Source organism: Mugil cephalus, chromosome 4 (assembly GCF_022458985.1).
Source record: "Mugil cephalus isolate CIBA_MC_2020 chromosome 4, CIBA_Mcephalus_1.1, whole genome shotgun sequence".
Taxonomy (NCBI): domain Eukaryota; kingdom Metazoa; phylum Chordata; class Actinopteri; order Mugiliformes; family Mugilidae; genus Mugil; species Mugil cephalus.
The window spans coordinates 25,259,204-25,281,761 of NC_061773.1; the positions used below are offsets into that span (position 1 = coordinate 25,259,204).

General features: G+C 42.2%; 1 protein-coding gene across 1 annotated transcript in view; it reads right to left on the reverse strand.

Annotated features, from left to right (window-relative positions):
* wnt4 (wingless-type MMTV integration site family, member 4) overlaps nt 1-18,649 on the reverse strand; it is a 28,436-nt gene extending 9,787 nt beyond the window's left edge. The window contains exon 1 of the mRNA XM_047584290.1: nt 17,866-18,649. Coding sequence (XP_047440246.1) covers nt 17,866-18,086 — 221 coding nt within the window. The 5' untranslated portion in view covers nt 18,087-18,649. The remainder of the gene's footprint in view (nt 1-17,865) is intronic.
* Nucleotides 18,650-22,558: the final 3,909 nt, after the last annotated feature.

Here is a 22,558-nt window from a genome sequence, read left to right on the forward strand (position 1 = left end):
CCGTGACCCGACCACTTCCACCTCAGTCTTCGTATCTCGAGTCCCAGCTGCACCTCACAGAAATAGTCTTTCTCCGCCGCCCGCTGATTATCTGCTCTCTGCAAGTGTCCAAAGACGTCAGTAAACACGAGTTGAGTCTAAAGAAACGTTGTTTTTCTAAAACATAAGGATGTGATCGTTCCGACTTTGCGGTAAGATTTCACTAGATAAAGTTTGGTTTGTCTTTAAATGAAACAAAACGGACAAATCCTTGAAAATAATTTGACACGTAATATGAAATAAATCGTATTTTCTTCACTATTTCTGCTAATAAAGAAGTGAAGGAGAAACGCTTTGTTGGGGACATTCATGATGAAACTGAAGGTTTCATTGTTGAGAACAATATCCAGATAATCAAGCCCAGACACTCCGAGTTGTTCTGGGACCCATCTGTTGCAAAGCGATCGTGATCCGCCAAATATCTGCCGGACCGGTCAGAATGTTTTGGCTTCACGCGGTGACGGACAGAAGAGCAACAGCAACGTGGTCGCGCACGTCATCCGAGCGCCGTGGAGTTTGAATTTGTTTGTTTTTTTTGTCTCTGTACCGGTGAAAAAAAAAAAAAAGAAGCCGCATAATGAATCAAGATCGAGAGTTTGTTGTTCCTTGAACTTGGCCGGGTGCAGCTTCCTGGAGTCTGGCCAAGATGGGTTGCCATGGAGACGACGGCAATGAAGAACAGTCCTCTTTTTTTATTTAACGAGAGTAATAAGTTCTGATACTCTGAGAAATCCAATAAAAAGTTGAACATGGGAGGATTTTAAGAATAATCTAGTGCTGTTTACCAGGTTAATCCGATCTGTAGCAGAACGGACGTTTCCCTCTTAAGTCTATAAAGCGTATGTACTATGACATCACAGCAAGTGGACGTCTCCGTGGTTACGGCCACTGAGTGACAATAAGTGACAGTCGATCGTGGGGATTAGCGGCATTAGTTTAAATCACAGGCTTTAATAGCGTCTAAATTGTAAAGCTAAATAAAAAAAAAACAATGTGGAAAAGCTGCTGTACGATTGACTGAACCAACAGATTTCAAAAGTAGTCACAGATATTTTTATTTTTTTTTACAGGCTCCTGAAAGCCAAAGAAAAGAGAAGTAAATGGATGACTGCATTATGAGGAAACAACTGGAAACCAGGCAAAGAAACCTGGAGCTGTGGTTCACATTTAGTTAATATTCATTTATGCTGTATTTTTTGATGAAGTCGTACCTTAAATTTCGTTCTTGTCACCATTTTAACATCTGGTCACACGCTACAGTGTTGTATGGCTTAAGCTCTTAGTGCTAACATCTTTTATTTAGATACATTTACCATAACTGCAATAAAATAAACTTAAACTAACTGAGGCTAATCCATTTTTCTAAATAAGCAATTGGAGCTGTGTTGTATAAAGCACCAAAAATCATTCTTTAGTATTATTGTAGTATTTCCAGGCCTTGAAGTCAGGTTCATATAAATATCAGGAGAACTGATTTTTATTTGGTAGTTCATATGGATCATTGTTAAGTTTAATTTGATCTGATAATCCACGTTTCCCCCAGTCTCGCTGTATTTACTTAGTTTTGCCATGTTTTTGTTCCTGGTCGGTCACCGGCCAACTAGCTGCAGAGTGTCACTGAGAACATGAGGCTGTTTGCTGAGCGCTTCCTCGTCTCTGAACGTACGCTCCCCTCGTTCCAGGTCACCTGATTTACGTGAGTGTTGCAGGTTTTTCCGTGTCGAGATGTTTACGAGCCGCTGGTGGTGTTTTCTCGTGTTTATTGTACGTACTTAAGAAGACTTTTTTGGTTCGGGATATGATTGCGTGAGTCGGTTGCCCGTCTGCATAACAAACCGAAGAGCGTTTATCATTAATAATGAATCATCTCTGGGTGAAATTCCCAGGGCGGCGTTGACGGATTGTTTCATTTCAAACAGGAAAACCTTAGCACAACCGTAGCCGTCGCCACGCAAAGTTTAGAAACGCGTCAATATTCAAGATATGTAAATAAACAGCATTAAAGTAGAACATTTCTGTGCAAACAAACATGCATTTCCCTTTCGGATTCTTGAGCTTGTTTTGAAGTCGTGGAGTTTATGAATTCCAAAGACCACACATACCTCTGTAAAACCCTGTCAGCCAGTCAAGCTAGGGCACAAAACCAGACTGGAACGTGTTCCTGGCAAAAACTTTAATACAGCACAAGGCAAGGTAAAAATATTTTACACCTACTGACGGAACTGCATGTATATAAAAAGATTATTTACGACGTTGGTCTAAGTTTGACTGGCGACCCGCTCTATTTGTTGTTGCGTTAGCGTAATTATCGTCCTTCCAGAGGTCAAACAGCTTCTCCTGTCCCTTCACCCTCTCGTCTCCGCCTCTCAACACTCCAGACAATCTCCCTTTTTCTTTCTCTCTCTCTTTGATGGACTCCTTTTTCACTATTAAACACTCATCGCCGTGATAACCCGGTCCACTGCCACTCCACCTCTTCTCAGCTGCATCAGCTCACAACTACCCTCACGGCTGACGTCATGTTTTCAGAAGCTTAAAGCACCGAAGCTTAAACCCTTCATCAGACAATCTGCTCGTCTTTATATTAGTAATGGAGTAGACACCATTAACTATACAATTTGTTTAGCATATTTGAACAGGTTGCCCAAAAAAAAAAGCTCTAATGAACCCACTTTATTCTCCCCGTCAAAGTAGACAAAGTTGCTGATGAACATACGGTAAATTTAGCATTTGGGTGAAACGGGGCCACCAATCAAAACAGAGCTGAAGTCAGCGGAGGACGGCGTGGGCAGAAAACACAACACGAAAATGAATGAATGAATGAATGGTCACGTTGTTCTAAGTCTGCATGTTTAAATCACAAACTGTAAAAGAAAAAAAAAGCCATGACAGCTCCTCTAAAATGAAGCCAAAGCAAGTAGAGCTCCCCCTGGTGTCTGGCTGCAGTATAAGTCATAAGCTCCACCTCCTCCATGTTAGTGGGCGGGACTTGGGCCAAACTAGCAAGTAAGCTAGCATGCCAGGCTACTGTTTCTCCTGTTGTGTTAGGATATAACAGAAGAAAATGTTGTAGATTTAGAAAATGTATCATATTAACACATTATTTTAAGCGAAGAACAGATCAATTTGAATTTTAGGAAAACATTTCACCCTAAGAAGAAACATTTTTTTCTAGCCAGACCAGGATAGCTTGTGATTTGCTAGTTGCCTGTCCACCAATACAACATGGATCCATGGAAAATCTATATAAACCTAGAATGCACATAGTAAATATGCCTCTTAAAAAAACATGGTCAAGACCAAGACGGCAACATAATGAGCTGTTCACCAACAAAATAATCACAATGTTGGACATGAGTCAAATGTTTTATTATTTGTGCTGGAAAGTTGGTCTATAGACGACTATATAGATATATAAAATACAGACAGCGAGATAATTTAGTGATGGAATAAGTACTTCTAGAAGTAAAAAATGTCAATTTCAAATAAAAGTCATGCGTTACGAACTGAATTTACTGAAACTAAAAGAAGTGACAGTAGCCATTAGTTTTATTTAAATTTATAAATTATCCTGAAGAGCAGGATGAATCGGATTCGTTTAGTGCATCAGCGTTTTCCCTCTGCAGCGTGTTTCAGGTTTATCGCTGTTATTACAACACAGTGGCTGAAAGTAAATTCCCAGCATGTGAAGCTGCGCTCTGCTCCAACCCGAGCGGCTCTAATCTGACACGTAACTCAAAACACCTGGCGTTCACGCACGTAGACGGGCCAGACCATATTTTATAAATCCATCTCAGGTTTTTTTTTGTGCGTAAAAAAGCGGTGCAGCAGGTAACTAACAGCTGCTAGATGAAGGCAGGTTAAAGGAAATATACTTAGCTGTCACCTCTGTGCACCTGAACTTTCAGTGAGTAATAGACTCTGGTTGGATACGAACTGCATCTCATTACTTGTACTCTAGTTGCATCTAATCCATTTTTTATCTAATCTAGACTTTCTGGGCTAAATTTGACTGGTGACCCATTCTATTTGTAATTTGTGTCTCTTTGATGGACGCTATTAAACACTCATCACTGTGATAACCCGGTCCACTGCCACTACAAGCAGCTCTCAGCGACCCTCAAGACTGACTTCATGTTTTGTACTCTGCACAATGACAGTAAAAAAGTTGAATCTAATCCAATTTTATCTAATCTAGACTAGATTGAGTCCAGAGAAGTGTCGAGATAACGTCAGCACATGGAAATGTTTGGTCATAACGAGTAATGTCAGAGAGCAGGTGTCGTGATTCGTCTGTGTCAAACAGTTGAACTCAACTCCGCCTTGAATGTGCTCTGATGAATGAACGTCGAGCTACTTCTTGATCTGGGATTTATGTTCTTCGTGTGACCGTCGCTGCAACGAGCGAATCTCTACGAGTCTAAACCGCTTTAAAGGAACGGGAAGAAATAAAAACCCTTCGCGTCGCAGTCAAGTTAGCACGCCGATATGGAAATGTGGAAACATTGGTAAGCAAAAGACATGATCAAACGCTCTGAATTGAGCATCGACATGTCATGTGAATGTAAACTGTGGGGGGAAGTGCGGACCCCACCGTCTGTCCTCCAGCCCTTCAAGTTCATTTCTTTCCCTTCCCAGCGTGGACCGAGTCCAACTCTGCTCTGCCTCGCTCTGATTTGCTCCACTGCAGTTGCTGGGCTTTCATCAAAGCCATGTGCGGCGTTTGATCCCCTCCCATCCCCCCCCCCCCCCCCATTTGTTTTTTAGTGTAGCCTTGGGCAGGGTGCTACGTTTGGGTTGAGGCATCCAGCTGGGAGACAATTAGACAGCCAGAAAAAAAAAAAAAACGTGGAGAAAACGCAAGAGGACGACGGAAAGTGTGTGACGATCTGCACCGCACACACAAAGACACAAAGACACCAGCGGCTGGATGGCGTCCCACATGGCCTGACATTCACCCTGGAAACATTTAATAAACAGCGGATAAGCCGCTACTCAGGTAATTACCAGAGATGTGTGTTTGCGTGTACACACATGTGGGAAAAGTTCGGCGAAGACCTTCAGCACCGTCTCGCTTTATCTGCTCGTTCGGCCGCCGCTCACTTCACACGTGCGAGGTTAACAAAACACCTCCACAGAGGAATCAACCCTTAGAAGGACAGAGCAACAAACACAAACCATCATCCCACATCTCATCCTCATTCCCCTCCTCCTCCTCCTCCTTCTCTGTCCGTCTTTCCGGACTCTGGTGCTTGCGTGCTTGAATCCCGGGAGCCTAAGCCCCGATGGAGCCGGCGGTGTTGTGAAGGCTGCGACGTGTAATGCAACACAAACATACAGCGGCCTGCGAACGCACCACTGTCCAGGTGGAATGCGCCGTGCGCCTCCCACCACCGAGGCCTCCTCGGCCTCGTGGGAGGCTGAAACCGAAAACAACAGATAATTCTAAACAGAGCGCGGTCTGACGAGGCACGCTGCGATCTGTCCACACGTGGAAATTAAGAATAAAAAATGCGGAAACGCTCGGTGATATATCTGCTATTGAGAGTATTTCGTATAATTTACGTAAAGATATAAAGTGTATCAGTAGACAAGCAACTATCTTGTTAAGTAACTCATATATGACAAAGGAATCCAAGCTACTACTGAAGAGAGACGAGAGGTGAGATGAAATTAGTTGTTTTAAATTGTGTCCTGATCCCAGATTTATTCAAAAATATTCATCCATCATCGTAAAAGAAACGTTTGAAACAACAACAACAACTTTCAAAGTGCAGCTGCACCAAAACATTCTCAACTCTTAGTGACAAAAACCTGTGCACAATCGGCTACAGCTGATCATGAGCAAGACATTTAACCTCTGAGATCCCTGCGTCCTCTTATGGGGACGTTAAGTTTCAGGTTTGTTGCAACTTATTCTGCTTCATTCAGACCTGTTGTCCTCATAAGTGGACGCTTTTGTCTGGTAGCAAAGGGTCAGTACATTCATTCTGCAGCCAATCACGGGATGAAAGTGGACAATGTGCAAAACCCCATTAAGTTTTATGGTTGAAACTTGTTGAAACACGTTTTTTTTAACTTTTCTAGTTTGATATAAAACACAATTTAACAAATTCTATCAAGAGGGACGAGCTTCAACATCGCAAATTATCAAGTACTCATTTGAGGACGTTGGGACTTCATTGTTTGTGATCCTGTTATTGTTCAGGAATTGAAATACTTTTATACATTTGTTGTACATGTATGACTTTATTGTATTACACAGTGAAATAATCCCTGTGTCCACATATGAGGACTTTTTTTCCCTCCCCTTTTTTTCAAAAAACTACTTCCTGTTCAAAGATGATGCTCAGTTTTTACACTTATTGGGTTCTACTAATCCTAAATATCTTGGAGAAATTAAAAAAAAAAAAAAACTTTGGGTCTCAGGTGGTTAACGAATAAATCTACTGGAGCCTGTTTATTGAACTACTTGATCTAGTTATTTTAAGCAGGTCCTGCTCCTCATCTCTTAACCACGTAGCCCCTCCCCCTCTAACTGCATCCAAAGCTAATCATGCTTTATTCATTCAAATGTCTTAAAGATGTCGGCGCCACAAATTCTATCAATCCGCTGTAGAGCCAGTAAATAATGAAGACCAAAAGTTAAGAGAAGCTGCAGATGAGTCGGGGACAAAGGACGGGGAGGGGAAGGAGGGACGGGGGGACTTGAACACATCTGCCTGACAGCGGTGCGCTTCAGCAAACCTCTTCACACACAAAGTGACAGCAAATGCAGCACACGCTCTGCAGCTCCTACGTCTCTTAATGTGTATTTACATGAAAATATCCTGGTGTTTGCATTTCCAGCACTGAGCACACAGCGGCCGGTAAATATAGCGCGGATGGGAAACGCGAGAGCGAGGTGCAGTTAGTTTTGTGGATACAGTGTGTAGCAGGCAATGCAAATGTAAAGCATTACTAACCCCTCGTCCCCCTCCCTCCTTCCTTAAGCCCCCACTTCTGTCCCCACTCTAGTGGACGTCTCCGCTGTGTAGACCACAGTGGCCTGTAGAGGGCATTATTCTCTCAGTTTGCCTTCAGTCACACTTTCACACGAGGACTCTTCCTTCCAAACATCTAAACCTTGTTGTGGCTGTAATGATGAGTTTAGATCGTGAGACTGCTCCGAACGGCCGGCGTTCCTCAGTAAACAGCCGCGCTGATTGAAGACGGATGCAAGTGTGAACAGTTCAAGATCGTCGTGTTTGGAGACGGGCTATAGATGACTGCTCCGTAACGGCAGAGACTTTAATTCAAACACTTAAACTAACTTTGAAGGTTTAAAGTTAGACTTTGCATCTTAAAGCTTATTTAAATGATGTCAACAATGTTTCAAACTTACATGTCAGAAACTACTTGGTGCAAACGAAGTGATCCCCACTGTGGGATAAATACAGATTAAGAAAAAATATACATATGTATAAATATTCATTACCAACCAAAAGTTTTAGAAAGCTCCAATATTTCTTTTCTGCAATGGATGCAGTTTAATGAAGTGAAGTGAAACCATAGAGCAAATAAACAACTGAAGTTAAAAAGAAATCATCATAGAATCAATATATAACCCAAAATATATTCTAAACTTTGAAACTCTAAAACGGAAATCAAATATTTTTCTTCGCAAATTCTCTTGCAGAAGTTCCCAGAAATGTGTGTCGCTTGTAGGGAGCTTTGCTTTCACTCTTCTGTCCAGTTCATCACAAACCAGCTCCATGGGGTTAAAGTCTAGAGACTGGGCCATGGTCCACTCCATGTTTTCTAGCTTTCCAGCTTGTTTTTATCCTGAGGTAGTTCTGGTAGAGCTTGGACTAAAGTTTTGAGTCATTATCTTGACGTAGGATGAAGCTCTGACCAGAGGATAATGTTCTAAAACCTTTGACTGGTAGTGTGTTTACATTAAAAGTAATTCCTATTTAAAAGTGAAATGTGTGGGTGTTTGTTCTGCCTAACAATGATCAAAATAAATACAAAATAATAGACCCCACATGAGCATAATGTAACACTATTCCACAGCAGCCTCCTCAGTGATCACAGTTAAATCAACAATCAGTTTGAACTAAAACTGAATGGTACAGAAACTCCTCTCTCCTCCTTTACTTGTTGCACTTGCCAGTAAAAACCTTTTTTAGATGTTGCTTTGAAACTTTTGGACCAATACAACACTTACAGTTGTTCAGCTGCAGGGAACCGGGCATTTTTTTTTTTTTTTTTTGCAAGTTTCATTGGCAGCATCGAGAAATTAACCTGCGGCATCTGGGCCACATGTTGTTTATCTTATATTATACATGGAACATTTATGCAGCATATTAAGAACCGGCTTGTTCTTGTGAAGAAAAAAAAAATTTAAAAAAAGAGTAAAAGTTATTTTCTTGTTTAGGAGATTGAGTTGTTTTCTCAGGGGTTAATAAAATAACCAAATCAAAGGAAAAAAATGTTAAAATGAAAGAAATAAAAAAAATATTGAAGTAAGGAGGTGGTGGAATACATGGAAGAGTGGGTTATTGTATTAAGTGGAGAGGTGTGTCTGATTTTGAGTCATAATATTCGAAATGGCCTTGTGGCTCACAAATAAATGGTGGAGATATAAGAAGGACGGGAAAGAAAATAGATCTCGTAAGAAGCAAGAGTGTCGAAGTAAAGAGGTGAAACAATCTGATGAGCTCAATTAGCTGCTGCTGCTGCTGCTGCTGCTGCTGCTGCTGCTGCATGGCCTGAAGCTCATTGTGCAGCTGTGTGTGTGTGTGTGTGTGTGTGTGTGTGTGTTTGTGTTTGTGTGTCCACGCGTGTGCCTGGGTGTATTTATATGCTTCTGGCTCCACTAGAGCTCATTTCCCCCTAAAAATAACATGCTCTGCCAACACCGCAACCCTCTCACACACACTCACACACACACACACACACACACACACACACACACACACACACACACACACACACACACATATATACACACACACACACAGAAGAAAACACACTTAGACGCACATTTGGGGAAGGAGGCCGTAAAACCCATGAAATTAACCTCCTGCCTGGTGTTAGTGCCGTGGCTCCGAAAAGGCAAAGAGCCAATTAGTGTACGTGCGTTTGTGGGTGTGTATGTGTGTGTGTGTGTGTGTGTGTGTGTGTGTGTGTGTGTGTGCAGGCACGCACTTGTATATGTGTGTGTGTATAATGTTCAGCTCTGTAGCACTTGGGAAACAATAGCTGTGAACAGCTGATTATTTCTAAATGCGGGACTTGGCCGCGTTGCTTCCTTTGATGTGTACCTGTGGCCGTCTCTGTGTCAAGGTGGCATCAGTGTGTTAGCCAGCTAAACCATGGAGATGGGAGCCGGTACAAAGCGTTATCAGAGCGCGGCGCCAAAGTGGCTTAATGGTTTTGTGTAGCTGGGTTTTGGCAGGTCAAAGATGATAGTAATGTGTGATCACAGCAGCTTGTCAGGAGGCAAGTCTCCATATTTCTGTAAAGCATCTATTTGTTCTCAGTTCTGAGTTCTGCTTCTATAAAATTTTAGCGTAATTTCGGCAATTTTTTAAAGAAAGGCCGCACTTGGGAACAGTGTGATAAGTGTCTCACATGCTTGTTGGTTCCACACAATATTTAAAAGACGGTAGCCGAACTGCTTTCTCAGAAGTGAAGCCAAAGCAAGTACAGCTCCCCCTGGTGTCTGGCTGCAGTATAGACCCCTTCACCGTTTGTAAACAATGTGGCGTTTTTTGAGGGGCGGGGCTTAGCTGGAGGCAAAACATCACAAACACAATAGCCTGTAAACCCCAGTTAGCATATTTCAATGGACTGTTTTGGCAAGAATGGATGAGGAAAACATGTATTTTAGAGAATATACTAGTACAGGTCTGTCTTTATTAAGCAACTTCTGCTTGGACATCCCTGAAACACGCAGCTAATGTTGAGTCAGATAGCGGTTAGCATTAGCATTAACATTTAACAAGAGTCCCCCAAATAACAATTAATTTCAGTAATTTCAACGTATATGATAACGTATACAACGTATATTGATATGTTAAATCTCTTAAGTTAATCACACATAGTAAATTCTGAGGTTTTCAAACAATAAGTGTCACGTAAATCTACGTCACATCAGGGTTTTGTTTTTCTTGTGTTTCCTTCCTTTGACCTGTTGATGACCCATGTTATTGCCACAATGAACCACAATGAGCTCCTTGCCACAAGGAAAGACTGTAAATAATCCAGTATTTCCTTGTAACTGGTGGAGGTAGAGCAGAGCGTAGTATTAATTAAATGAAAACTCAAGTGAGTCTGGAGGACGTGTGGTCGGGACATCGATATCGAGGCTCCACTGTCCTGATCAGACTCTGACTGCAAAGCTGAAAGACGGAGCTGCCCATATCCCAGAGAAAATAGCACCAATGCAAGGAAGTGGGGACACGTTGTCCATATTTATATACGGTCTATGCACATGCGGCTGACATGAGTCTTAAACCAAAGCACTGAACACATGAAGATGTTGACCTGGTGATGGAGCTTGATAAACAGTAAAGGGATGAGGAGGGACCATGAATATATGTAGGTAGCTTGATAGTTTCATGGCAACTGTCTCTACCTTTCACTAAAAAAAGGCACAGTTACACAACATCAACCTCATAACAAGACAGGGAAACCCAAAAAAAACCCAAGGAAATCACCCTCTGGACCTGAATGTTGGTAAATTTCCAACCCGTTTCATTTCCATTTGTATCCTCACAGATTACAGTGAAGCCTGTAAAGGGTCTAAGTCTCAGTGATGGATTTTTAGCCCTTTAACTGCTCTGTAGATGCTATTCTCAAATTTGGGAAGTGGTTAAACACCACTTTAGGTGGTGTTGCATGGCTGAACGTGCAAATCCAGTGAAGGAATGGGATATTTTGAGCTCAAGCCACCGGGGGCTCAAAGAGACAAAACAAACTCATGGGAAAAATAGATCTGTAACACCATTCATCGGACTCTTAAGTTACACGCAGACAGAGAAACTTTTTAGCTACCGTGTGTCGGAGACTCTACCAGCTCCTGAACAAGATATGTGCTTCTTTAGCTTTCCAGAACTTTCTTAACCACTCACTTGTTTACGCCTGGTATAATCATCTTGTTTGAGCTTGTTCACTAGAGAGACGGTTTATAGGAGACGGTGAGAGCAGAAGCACTGAACCCGTGTTCTGGCGAAATAACCAAAACATAAATGTAATAGTGGTTAAAATGGGTTAAAAATGGAGAAGAATGCGTTAAGATGACATGTGGCTTGGAAAAAAAGGAATTTGTCTGTAGTTCCTAAAGATCTATGGTAAGATCATGTTGATATTCTATGTGCACTTGAACTTCATTTTCTAGTTTTAAAATTTTTGTCACTGCCTCTTGCACAACTATGACTATCACACAATCAAAATCAGTCCAGGGAACAGACAGCACATAAACCTCAGGAGGTGAATTGACTGTCATCTCTGCTATTGTGGCTGGTGGTTATAAAGAAGCCAGATCAGAAAAAAAATACAAACAATCTTTTATGTTGTTAACGCATTAGGCAGTAGAAGTAATTTGTGGTTGTTTTCATTTTCGCATTCAGTTTGGACAGATGAGGAGATAAGCTCAGCCGTCAAATTGACATCGCTCATGTGCTGCAGGCAGGTTTGGACATGCACCATTAACGCTCCCGCTCACTGTTTACACAGTTAACACACATGTGTGGGAGCTCTGTGCTGTACATTCAGCATGTATGAAGAACGCTCTGTGCGTAACGTCAGCAGAAATGAGTGATTCTGATCTATCTGCAAAACACAATCGACTACTTGTGCACTTTTCAAGCTCCTACAGTTTTAAATACTAAGATTAAGATAAAGCATGTTGATTGGTTAATATGGAATAAGTAACTCTGAGGACCAACATTAGCCCAATGTTAAGCATTTTATTTATAAGAGTATTGACAAACTGAAGGACACTGACGACTTTAAAGTGTTTCCTGTTTGCATTGAGTTAACTATGGAGTCCCAACGATGAGTGATTAAAGGTTTGTTTGAAACACGCTGAATCTAAAAATACGTGTCACGCCTTGTGTGTTCAACCATTTGTGACTCCAATTTTTTGTCACCTATTGTGGAAACACTGCACTGATCAAGTTACGGGTTTCTCAGAAAGTCGACGCGCAGGTCTTCCTCCGTATTTCTGTAAAATATTCAAACGTTTCAAACATGTTCCATCTTTACTGATCGAAAACAAAAACAAAAATTGCGGAGACACGCTAACAGCGTTGCCACAGTTACCTTGACAAAGTAATCCGACTACAAATTAATGATTTCTCCTTTAACTTTACAGTTTACTTGATTTTAAAAGTAACTAGGTTAGATTACAAGTTACTTTACTAGTTACATTCAACTGTCGCCTCAACGTCATTACGACAATCGGTTTTGCCGATACTCACTTGATTATAAGTGCATTTTTAACAGTTTTAACTTAAAATACATATTTTTATATATGAAAAAAGCAGCATTTACTCTACAACAGTTTTTAGGTCAAGGACTCACACATTGATGGATAAATTAAGTAGAGACCTACCTACCTACTATATGTGTTCTATATTAAACTCGGCCTAGTGCTATTTATAAATATATATTATTATTATCATCATTTTGCATTCAATATTAAGCTATCCCTTTAATGAAATGTGTTGGATTCATGTTAATGTGTAATTAAAGAAATTTAAATTTGAAGGGTGAAATTATGTATATATATAAAAAATGTCTAATCAACCAAAAATTCTGCAACCCCTCCTCAGTACCGCCCCCTGTTGAAGACCTATGCTCTACAACATACTACCGGACCAACTTCTTCAACTTCCACTTACTGGTTTTGCACCTAAGTCCAGCTTTTGTTGTTTGTGTTGTGGTTGGGGAATCAAAAATGTGTGTTTTTACTCAGGAACATGGCAAAAATAGCAACGCACAGTAACTCGGAGAAGTAACTTTAATCTGATTACTGGTTTGGAAATAGTTAAACTACTCGTTACTGAAATAAAAGTAGCCGGATTAGAGTAATACCTAGAGGACCAATCACAGCTCTTGCGCTCTGTGTCGCCGCGTCACGTAGTTACATTTCTGGGAGAGGTTGTACGTCAGGATGCAGCGCTGGGGCCTGTTGCCGTAGCTACAGCGCCAAATTGACGCAGGAGCCCTAAACCGCCCATAAGCCTTTTCCCATGGCTCCAAGTGTGCCACAATAATTGTACACACGCTGGTGACAAGAGGGCTCAAAATAACACACCACAGGTTTCCCCCTCGGATGTGTGTGTGTGCGAGTGTAAAGAAGCGTGAGGCGCCAGCATGTACTGAAACGCCAAGGTCTCTGCTTTCTCTGGTTACCCATCAGCTGCCATCCTCTTTAGCGTGGTTTTCCAGGACATATGCATGTATATGTTCACACACTTCCACACACAGCGATTCCACACTTGATCCGTCTGTTCCTCGGCGAAGTGTTTAGAAAGCAAACACTCTGCTCTGTCCAGCTTTTTGAAAGGGGATGTGCTTTCTCCAGCCAGTAAATGGGCGACTTTAATCATTTCTCCAGAGAAAATTCTTGACAGTTTAACTAAACAAATAAATAAAACTGGACAGGGATGCATTTTGTTTTTTGTATCTTTAAAATATTAGTGAATAAAAACCTCAGTCTTGGCCAGGCTTGGTTTAGATGAACACCTAAACCCATGTTCACGTGTCATTTATTTTAGGATCTTATTATTACAGCATCTGAAAATTAGCAGTTCAGTTGAGGCTAATGACAAAGTCATTGGTTTTGCAGGTGTTTTCTCAGGTGATTTTAGAACCTGAGTGAGGCCTTGGTTCTGGATTCACTGCACGATCCGTCCAACAATTGTGAAGGTGACACTTCCGATAAAGGAGTCGGATATGTCCTCAGGGGACCACGGGTTTCTGTACCAATATTTCATTAACCTCCTGAGACCTGAACTTTAGGTTGGTTTGCATTTTTAATTTCTCCATTTCTCTTTATTTGGGATTAGTAGAAAGTAAAATAAAACTACGCATCGTCTTTGAACAGGAAGTAGTTTTTGGAAAAAGAATGATGTCCTCATATGTGGACGTTGGGATTATTTCGCTCAATATTATAATAAAGTCACTAATATGTAACAAAATATAAAACTATTAATTTTCATGTCTGAACATTGCTGCAGTCCCAACGTCCTCAATCAAGTACTTGACTAATTAGCAAATTTATAGCTCGTTATTTACTGAAAGAACTGATCAGTTAATAAGCATAAAAAAAGAGGTTTAAACTTAAAATTTTGATGAGGTTTTGTACCTTGTCCACTTTTTTTACGTGATCGGCTGCAGAAAAAATCAGCTGAAACAGCCGCTGTCATGTTTTTACAACAACTAGTATCTAGTTAAGAGGATAAAAGTTTAAATGAAGCAGAATAATCTGCCACAAACGTAAAACTTAACGTCCCCATATGAGGACATGTGGTCTCCGGAAGTTAAAAACAAACCTCTATTCAGAGGAAAAGTTAATGGATAAGTCAAATCGCTCGTGATCTTAGGACCATGAATGCCTGTAAGGAAATGTCCAAAAATGTTTTGGACTAATTAATAAAACCTGAAGAATTACGGTTCCATTTCTTTTTCCATATTTATTCATATTTAAACGTATTTAAACTGCTATGTCTGTGACATCTAGCTACCATAATAACTGTAGTCTGCGCGCAACATTTTTTTCTCATTCATAAAAAGCTGAAATTGGGGACTATTTCGGGAGCAGCTTTAACTGGGGGACAGGTCATCCAAAACGGGGACTGTCCCCAGAAATCAGGGACGTCCTAAATAAAACCCAAACGACCGACACTGCCTCGTTCTGCTGCTTAATTTTTCAGACCTTTCCATCTTCACCTCGTAGTGACACAGTCGCACCAAGTGTGTTTAGAAGCGCCACGGCACAGCGTTACAAACACTTTGTATTCAAATATGCTGATATATTAAACATTCATATCATATATATCAGTATTCAGCATGAAGCGTCGTACCATCCACCCCTAAGTGTGGTAATTGCTCAGCCGCTGTCGAGGAAGGTGCAAGCTCATTTACTCATATACAGAAATCATCAACACACACACACACATAAAAAAGACCTGTGTGCAGGTGCAGCAGAACAAGCGTAATGAGCAGTGCAGGGTGAGGGGGAAGAGGAGTAGGAGGAACTGGTATCTGGGTCCTCGGTCGCCAGCCAGGACACTAAGCATGACTCAGCAGCCGCAGGGACCGGGGAACCTGATCGCATCCCGGGGCCGACGGGCTAAAGGTGACAGGCAGAGCCACTGGTTGAGGTAAACAAACAGTCTGGTTCAGCCTGTGCTCGAATGTGACGCAAGATCAGCTGAGAGGCGGGACGAGCAGTTCTCTGAGAGTTTAGGAAGAGTGCAGCAGAAGGCGATGATCATCTTCATCAAATGGTTAATTTGTTTTAACGGGTTCGTCCTGTCTTGTCCCTGATATTTAAAAACCTTTCTGTCCAAACGCAAGAAGCTAGAGCTTATTTTTTTTATTAATTAACAAAACTATTGTCTATTTATCTATGTTTGGGGGTTATTTTGGATCTGTATCTCCAGAATGTGTCGTCCCACCCAGCAACAGGAGAAATAAAACACATCATTTATTCATGTCCTTGATGTTATTTATATATTTACTTGCCTTTTTCACATCAGAGTGCTGCATTTCTGCCGTCATTTACGGTTGTTTTAGCTCCTCTCTGTCTTTCCACAGCCCAGCTCTTTAGCTGACAGTGTTACCGCTGGATGTCAGAGAAGAAATACTCTCCTTGGCTCCAGCAAGACTTTCTTTTTTTTATTATTCTACTCCATGTGATGCTGCAGACTCCCCTCAAACATCTATCCACCAACGGTCACATACGGACACTGCCTCCTGATTTACGCACATGCTCAGTGTAACGATACGTGTAAATGGAGGCTAACGCCGGTTTACGATCGATCGCAACCATCTGATGCAACACACCGAGTGACTACACCGCACGACGACTTCCAGCGAAGACACAGGAGACAAAACAACAGTCAGGTCACGGCACTTCCTCGTTGATGACACGCATTTTTCTTCCAGCATTTTGAAGTGTTCGATTAACAGCGAATGGTCAAATAAATCCACCAATGAAACACCAGATGTTTTCCCCCCGTGTCTTTACAGGAGTTTATCTGACATGTGAATAAAAAAAACAAAACATTGCCCCTTTCAATCATCAGTTTTATCAGTTTAATGGTACCGTGCCCACTTGTTAGCAGCGTTATATCCTAACTGCTTCCCGTCCTTTGACCCTCGCTGAAGCGCTGAGGGCTCACATGCAGTCGTCCACACAGCCCCACACGCAGATTTGCCCTCAACAGTATAATGCTGTGGAGCTTAGCAGCCTGCCTGTACATGCCTGCTCTGCGCTGCTGTCACCACGCCTTCAGCCCCAAACAGCACAATTACCCTGCACTCAGTGACAGAGTTCAAGGTAGGCAGTGCTGTTTGGCAGGGCTTTAATTTGCCTTCCTCTGATGAGTCTGTCAGCAGGAACACAGCGAGGCTCCTCTGCAGCCGTGTGCCAACGACAAGAGGGCTGAGGGCTGTTATAAATCTGATTACAAGGAAATGGGAGAAATAAAAAACTGAGATCTGAGAGTGGGCACCCCCCCACACCTCCGCCGCCTTTAAAGAACAGAAACTCTCAGCATATCGACACCCACGCCAGGCGAGAGGGAAACGGGAGAGCAAGTCATCTCGAAATGATGAGCGCGGCTCGTAAATTTGCCCAGAGTAAAAAAAAAAAAAAAAAAAAAAAAAAAAAAAAAAAAAAGAATGAATGGCAGCAGAAAATGGAGCGGAGCCTTGCGAAAGGAATGCAGAAACCCACCTAACCACCTCCCACAGGCAGCAGGGAGAGCAGGCACACACATGCGACCCGACCGACCGGCCCCCAGGAAGAGGTGGCACGACTCAGCTCGCACAGAGTCACAGGCCGAGTGCTTTTTACAGCGGCGCCGCCGCCTCAGCATCCCCTAAAATTAATCCATACGTGTGTTATAAGATTCTTTAAGATGCTTTTAATTATTTCTACGCTGCCAATAAGATTTGCTTTATGCACATATGTAGTTTGATCTTATTCTTTATTGTAAATTTTTAAATATTTTAACCTTTCTTTAGGTTAAATAACAATAGTTTGTCCTGGGTTGTAAGAGATGATTGGTTCTTGATGACTGATACAAGTGTGGTCTGGTTTAATAAAGTAAATATTTATGCATTTTTATGATTAAATAACTGAAATTAACTCTAAAACTAAAATTTCTGTTTAAAAACATGCAGTAAAAATTTTACCAGCACTAATCCATGAATCTTAAATCCACCTGCCACAGATTTACACAATGTGCTGCTTAATTTTAAAGAATGCATTTTATATATGTGGAAAGGAAACCTGCACATTTCCAAAAAAACAAAAACATGTGCCTTTTTCCCTCGTGGGTTTACTTGTAATATGTGAGGGTATTTGCGGGGGGGGTGACGCGGTGTTAGTCATTAAGTCGGACAGAGAAAGGGACAGCGTGAGTGTGTGATGGTTAAAAATTAACCTGAGACACCGCTGAGGCGGAGGTTAGAGAAGACAAGAGGAAGAAGGTGCGAAGATGAGGAGCAAAAAAATAACAGAACAGGTGAATTAGAGGGGGGTGGGGGGGGGGGGGCACCAAGAGGTGAAAGTTGCACGATGAGAAATGTGTGACTTACAGCCAGTTGCTCGCGTTGGCCGAGAGGAGCGCGCAGCAGAGCATCAGGACGCACCGCAAAACATATTCCTCAGTCATCTCGAGGGGGAAGGATGGGAAGTCACCGAGAGCCGAAATAATCCCGATGCGTGCGAGAGGTCGGCGGCGGGAAGAAGGGGAAATGAAAAGGACGCGTCCGGTGGTTAAGGGTGTTACTCCATCGTCCCGCATCCAGGGGCTCATTCACCGGGGGAGACGCGCGGCTTCACGGTCCGTCCGTCCGTCCGCCCGCCCGGTTCTCCCGTCCCCCCTGTCACTGCGCGCTCAGATGGGACGGGGAGAGGGGGTAACGAGGGATGCAAAAAAAAAAAAAAAAAATATATATATATATATATATATGTGTGTGTGTATGTAGTAAAAACTCTGGAGCCACTCGCACTGAATAGCCCCTTCTTCTTCTTAATCAACTTGTTTTCCTTCTCGGTTTGCACGTTAACGCCGCGCCCGGAAAGCTCGCGAAGAGGCTGTCAGATATAAAAAATAATAATAATTAATAATAGTAATAATAATAATAATAAGGCAAAAAGAATGAACGAGCCCGAATGAACTTCTTCTCTCCTGTCCACTTGTGGGTTCACCGGCATCCGCGTCCGCGTCTCTCAGATAAAGCGGTTTCTCCGCTGTCACCGCGCTGCCGCTCGGTCTCCAACTCTGCCCGGACACATGCACACGACTCAGCGAGCGTCAAAAAAAAACGCACAGTCCCACCTCAGTCCCCGTGTCTCCGCGCGTCTGGCAGAGGAGAGAGCGTGTGCGCCGACTTTAGTTGAGGGGCGGTGCGAGGATATAGAGGTATGGCAGCGAAATGGGAGTTTTTTTTTTTTTTTTTTGGGATGAAGGAGGCGGGTTTAGTGCGCTTCTAAGGTAGTGTGTGTGTGTGTGTGTGTGTGTGTGTGTGTGGACGAGATTGTGTGTGTTTTAGAGGTCTCCTGGGAGGATGCAATAGCACAGCCATTCACTAATGCCCTCCCCAGCCGCCCTCCACCCACCCACACACACAAACACACACACAAACACATACACACACACACCAAAACGCACTTCTTGGCAGCGTCTCGCTTTCCCTGTCTCTCTCACACACACACACACACACACACACACACACACACAAATATTCTGCGGTCAACAGGCTATTTAAAGCTTGGCTGCAAAATGTCTACATATGAAACCAGAAAACCCCAATAATATGACAAATGTCAGCTCCAACACTATTGATTGATGCAGATGTTGCAGGAGGATAATAAGGTGAGGCGGCCATTCAGGCCTCACGAGGACTCTGACTCACCTGATTCTGGCCAAGAAGGGAAAAGTAGCAGGAGGGTGGAGGGGGGAGAGAGAGGGGGGGCTGAAGACCGTAAGATGATACTGAAAATGATTTCCATAACAAAAACATTTAAAGGCAGGCGAAATAACACATCTGCCTATTTTTATCGCCTGCGAATGAATCAGCACCGCCGGGGTCCACGGCTTTCAAAAGACCACAGGACTTTTTATTTTTAACCGTAGTGAGAATCCCAGCGTTCCCAAACATGTCAACCTGAATTATGGAGGAAAGGTGTATAAAAAGATGCACAAACACGTGGAGTATTTCCGCGTCGGATGCCACAGCTACAACAAACATGACGGCGCGTTAAGGTTTGAGCAGTTGCTCATAGGAAGGATGCGATTTGCTGTTTTGCTTTATGTAGGGGAAATCTGAGTGGTTGTAAAGATGCACAGTATCCACAGCAAAATAAATACTGTGTGTGCAGACATAATTCGCACAATTGGGAGATATTTGCACCAAATATAGCATAGCATGCATGTGTGTACCTGCATACAGGATGAGATTATTAAGTCTTTATCGATGGAAAGAAGAAATCAAGAAGACAAAAATGAAGCATGCAGAGAAAAAACAAGGAAAAGGAAACACACCTCACCTCCCATTCTGAGTGTGAACCTTAGGTAGACAGTTATAACATGGTCTGCATGCACAGCATCGACGCGGCCAAGCCGCAATCAAACACGATGCCGTTAATACACTTGTCAACAAGAACTCATCCGAGCGAATGCTGCTGTATAAACAGATAATGTACGACGGCGTAAGATTCCTGAAACACAGCTGTAGATGTTTCACTTTCAACGTGTTACAAAACCATTCGACAGGGTTAAAATATATTAAATCCCAGCGTTTCCTCAGACCCACCCACCGCTGTGATTTATTCTGACAATCACCCAAATACTTTGATCAGATTCTCATATTAAGGCTTTTTTTTAAATTGCACAGTGTTGCATGTAGCAATAAAGACATTCCTGTAAAACATAATGGCTCAGGAACATCAGAATGCGCCGGTCAAGGACACGTTTCTGACTAGCTGAGCTCTTACAGCTGTTACAATAAATGGCTGAATCCTAAGAGTTGTAACTTGTGGATCGTCTGCGACTAAATTCTGTGTGATGATGCCGAGTCAGGTGATTACGAGGAGTCTGTTCGTCAAGTTAATTACAGACACTGACAACATCAGGGTGCAGGAGAAGTCTTTATGTTGCCATCTAGTGGTTATTGCTGGTATTGCCACCTCAGTAGCTTAAAACGATTTGTGATGCAGGAGCCACTGTTGGACTCGAGGTTGGTTTGTTTTAAGCACCATTATTCCAGCTGGACTGTCTCTCGGCGTAATCAGAGTGTTGTTGTACATTCTGCACACTCATGGAATGAAAACCCTTGTAGGGACGGGGTTTTGTTTTGGAGAGCTAGCTAGGCTGAAGACAAGAAAAGAAAAACATATACTAAGAGGACATAAGAATAAAGGCAAATAAGACTAGAATAAGGTTGTGAGTAAGATTTACAAAAAATGTACAGGTTCAGTTTACATATAACCTACAGTGGACAAAATATTTGGCTAAAGTATCTCAGCAATTAGCTAAAGTGTCTTGTGTGAATAGAAAAGAAAACATAAGAAAGCCGCGTCGGCTACGCTGTAATGTCTAGTGTAGAATTAGTGTCATTTCACAACAAATTCTACTTTTGTATGTAAAAACTGTAGTTGCTTTATTAGTCCTAAGTGAGCTAATGTAGCAGTGTGAGCTAACTAGCAACCAGGGGCTAATGTCAGCCCACGGAAACTTAAGCACTATATATACATATGAGCAAAAGTAAACAAACAAAAAAAAAGGTAATTTCTAAAAAAATAAATAAAAAATTAATTAAAAAGATTCTTTTAAAAAAATCTAAAAAATAATGTTTTATCTTTTTTTTTTTGCTTTTAAAATAAATTAAATAAAAATCTGTAATTTCTCCATTGTGGGACAAATAAAGATTTTGAAATTTTTCTGATTTCATAGGCATACAGAAACATAACTTTGCAAATAAAACATTAACAAAATTGTGAATTTAGTGAAACCAAAAGAACAGAATAAAACAGAAAAAATCTGAGGTCTGTAGAATCTAAGCCCTGATGCCATGGGGTCTTTAAACCCACTTATATATATATATATATATATATATATAGACATGGTGATAAAGTAAAGTTTCTTTGAGTCCGAAGTATCTTTCCAGATCATTTCTGAAGACAATGCACCTAAAATTCTGAATAGTGCAGCTGTTAAAAAAAAAAAAGGTTTTAAATATGTCTCTCGGCGTAAAGAAGTAACCTCATATATACTGTAACATAACGAGCAGGGGTGCAAATTTTGTAAGATAAGTGATTATTTCCAACCACAAAGCTGCTCTATTAATATAAAAAAAGAAGGAATATGAACATGTGTGTCACCAAGAGAGAGCAGTGCTGCTTTCAGTCAGCGAGCGCAGATGTGGAAAGAACCAGAGAAAAACTTCCAGACAGGAGACCTCAGCAGCAGCAGCAGCCTCGCGCCACACATGGGCTCATTCTTAAGTGTGTGTGTGTGTGGTGGATGAGGTTTGGGTTTTCTGTATGCATGTGTGTGTGTGTGTGTGTGTGTGTGTGTGTGTGTGTGTGTGTGTGTGCGTGTGCGTCGTCTAATCTCATTTCACTTGTTGGGTTTTAGGGAGCTAAGAATACACCCTGCTGGGACGAGACGCTGCCGCCGCACAACCATCTGTGCACAGTGTGGATCCTGCCTGCCACACACACACACACACACACACACACACACACACACACACACACACACACACACACATGCACACACACAAACACACACACACACACAGAGCGCTGTAGGGTTGAGTAAGACAAGCCATCTCTCAGATTTTTAGATACTTAAAGATAAGATAAATGTGTACCGATGCCCGCTGGGAGATATTACTGCGGCGGCCAAACTAAACGGATTCAGCTGTGGAAAAAGAGTCAAATATGAGCCCATAAACAGAGTATCGGCTAAACACTGAAAACACAAGTTCTCTCATGTGAGAGTGGAAAGTCTTCAGGTACTTCAGAGGACGAGCCACAGAGTTCGGGGGCTTCATCCGCAGCAGAGAAAGGGCCCGTGTGGGAACCCGCTGACCTACATTCTGGGTTTCGAGGGTTTCGTTCCAAAGCCTTCGCTCCCGGTGAACCCGTTACTGCTTCGCTATGAGACAGATGGCACCTGCTACCTGCCCCGGGGGAATGTGTAAAAAAAACTCACGGGGAGAGAGAGAGAGCGACGGGGCTGCTGCCGTCAAGGCTTCAGCGTCTGTTCCTGCTAAATGA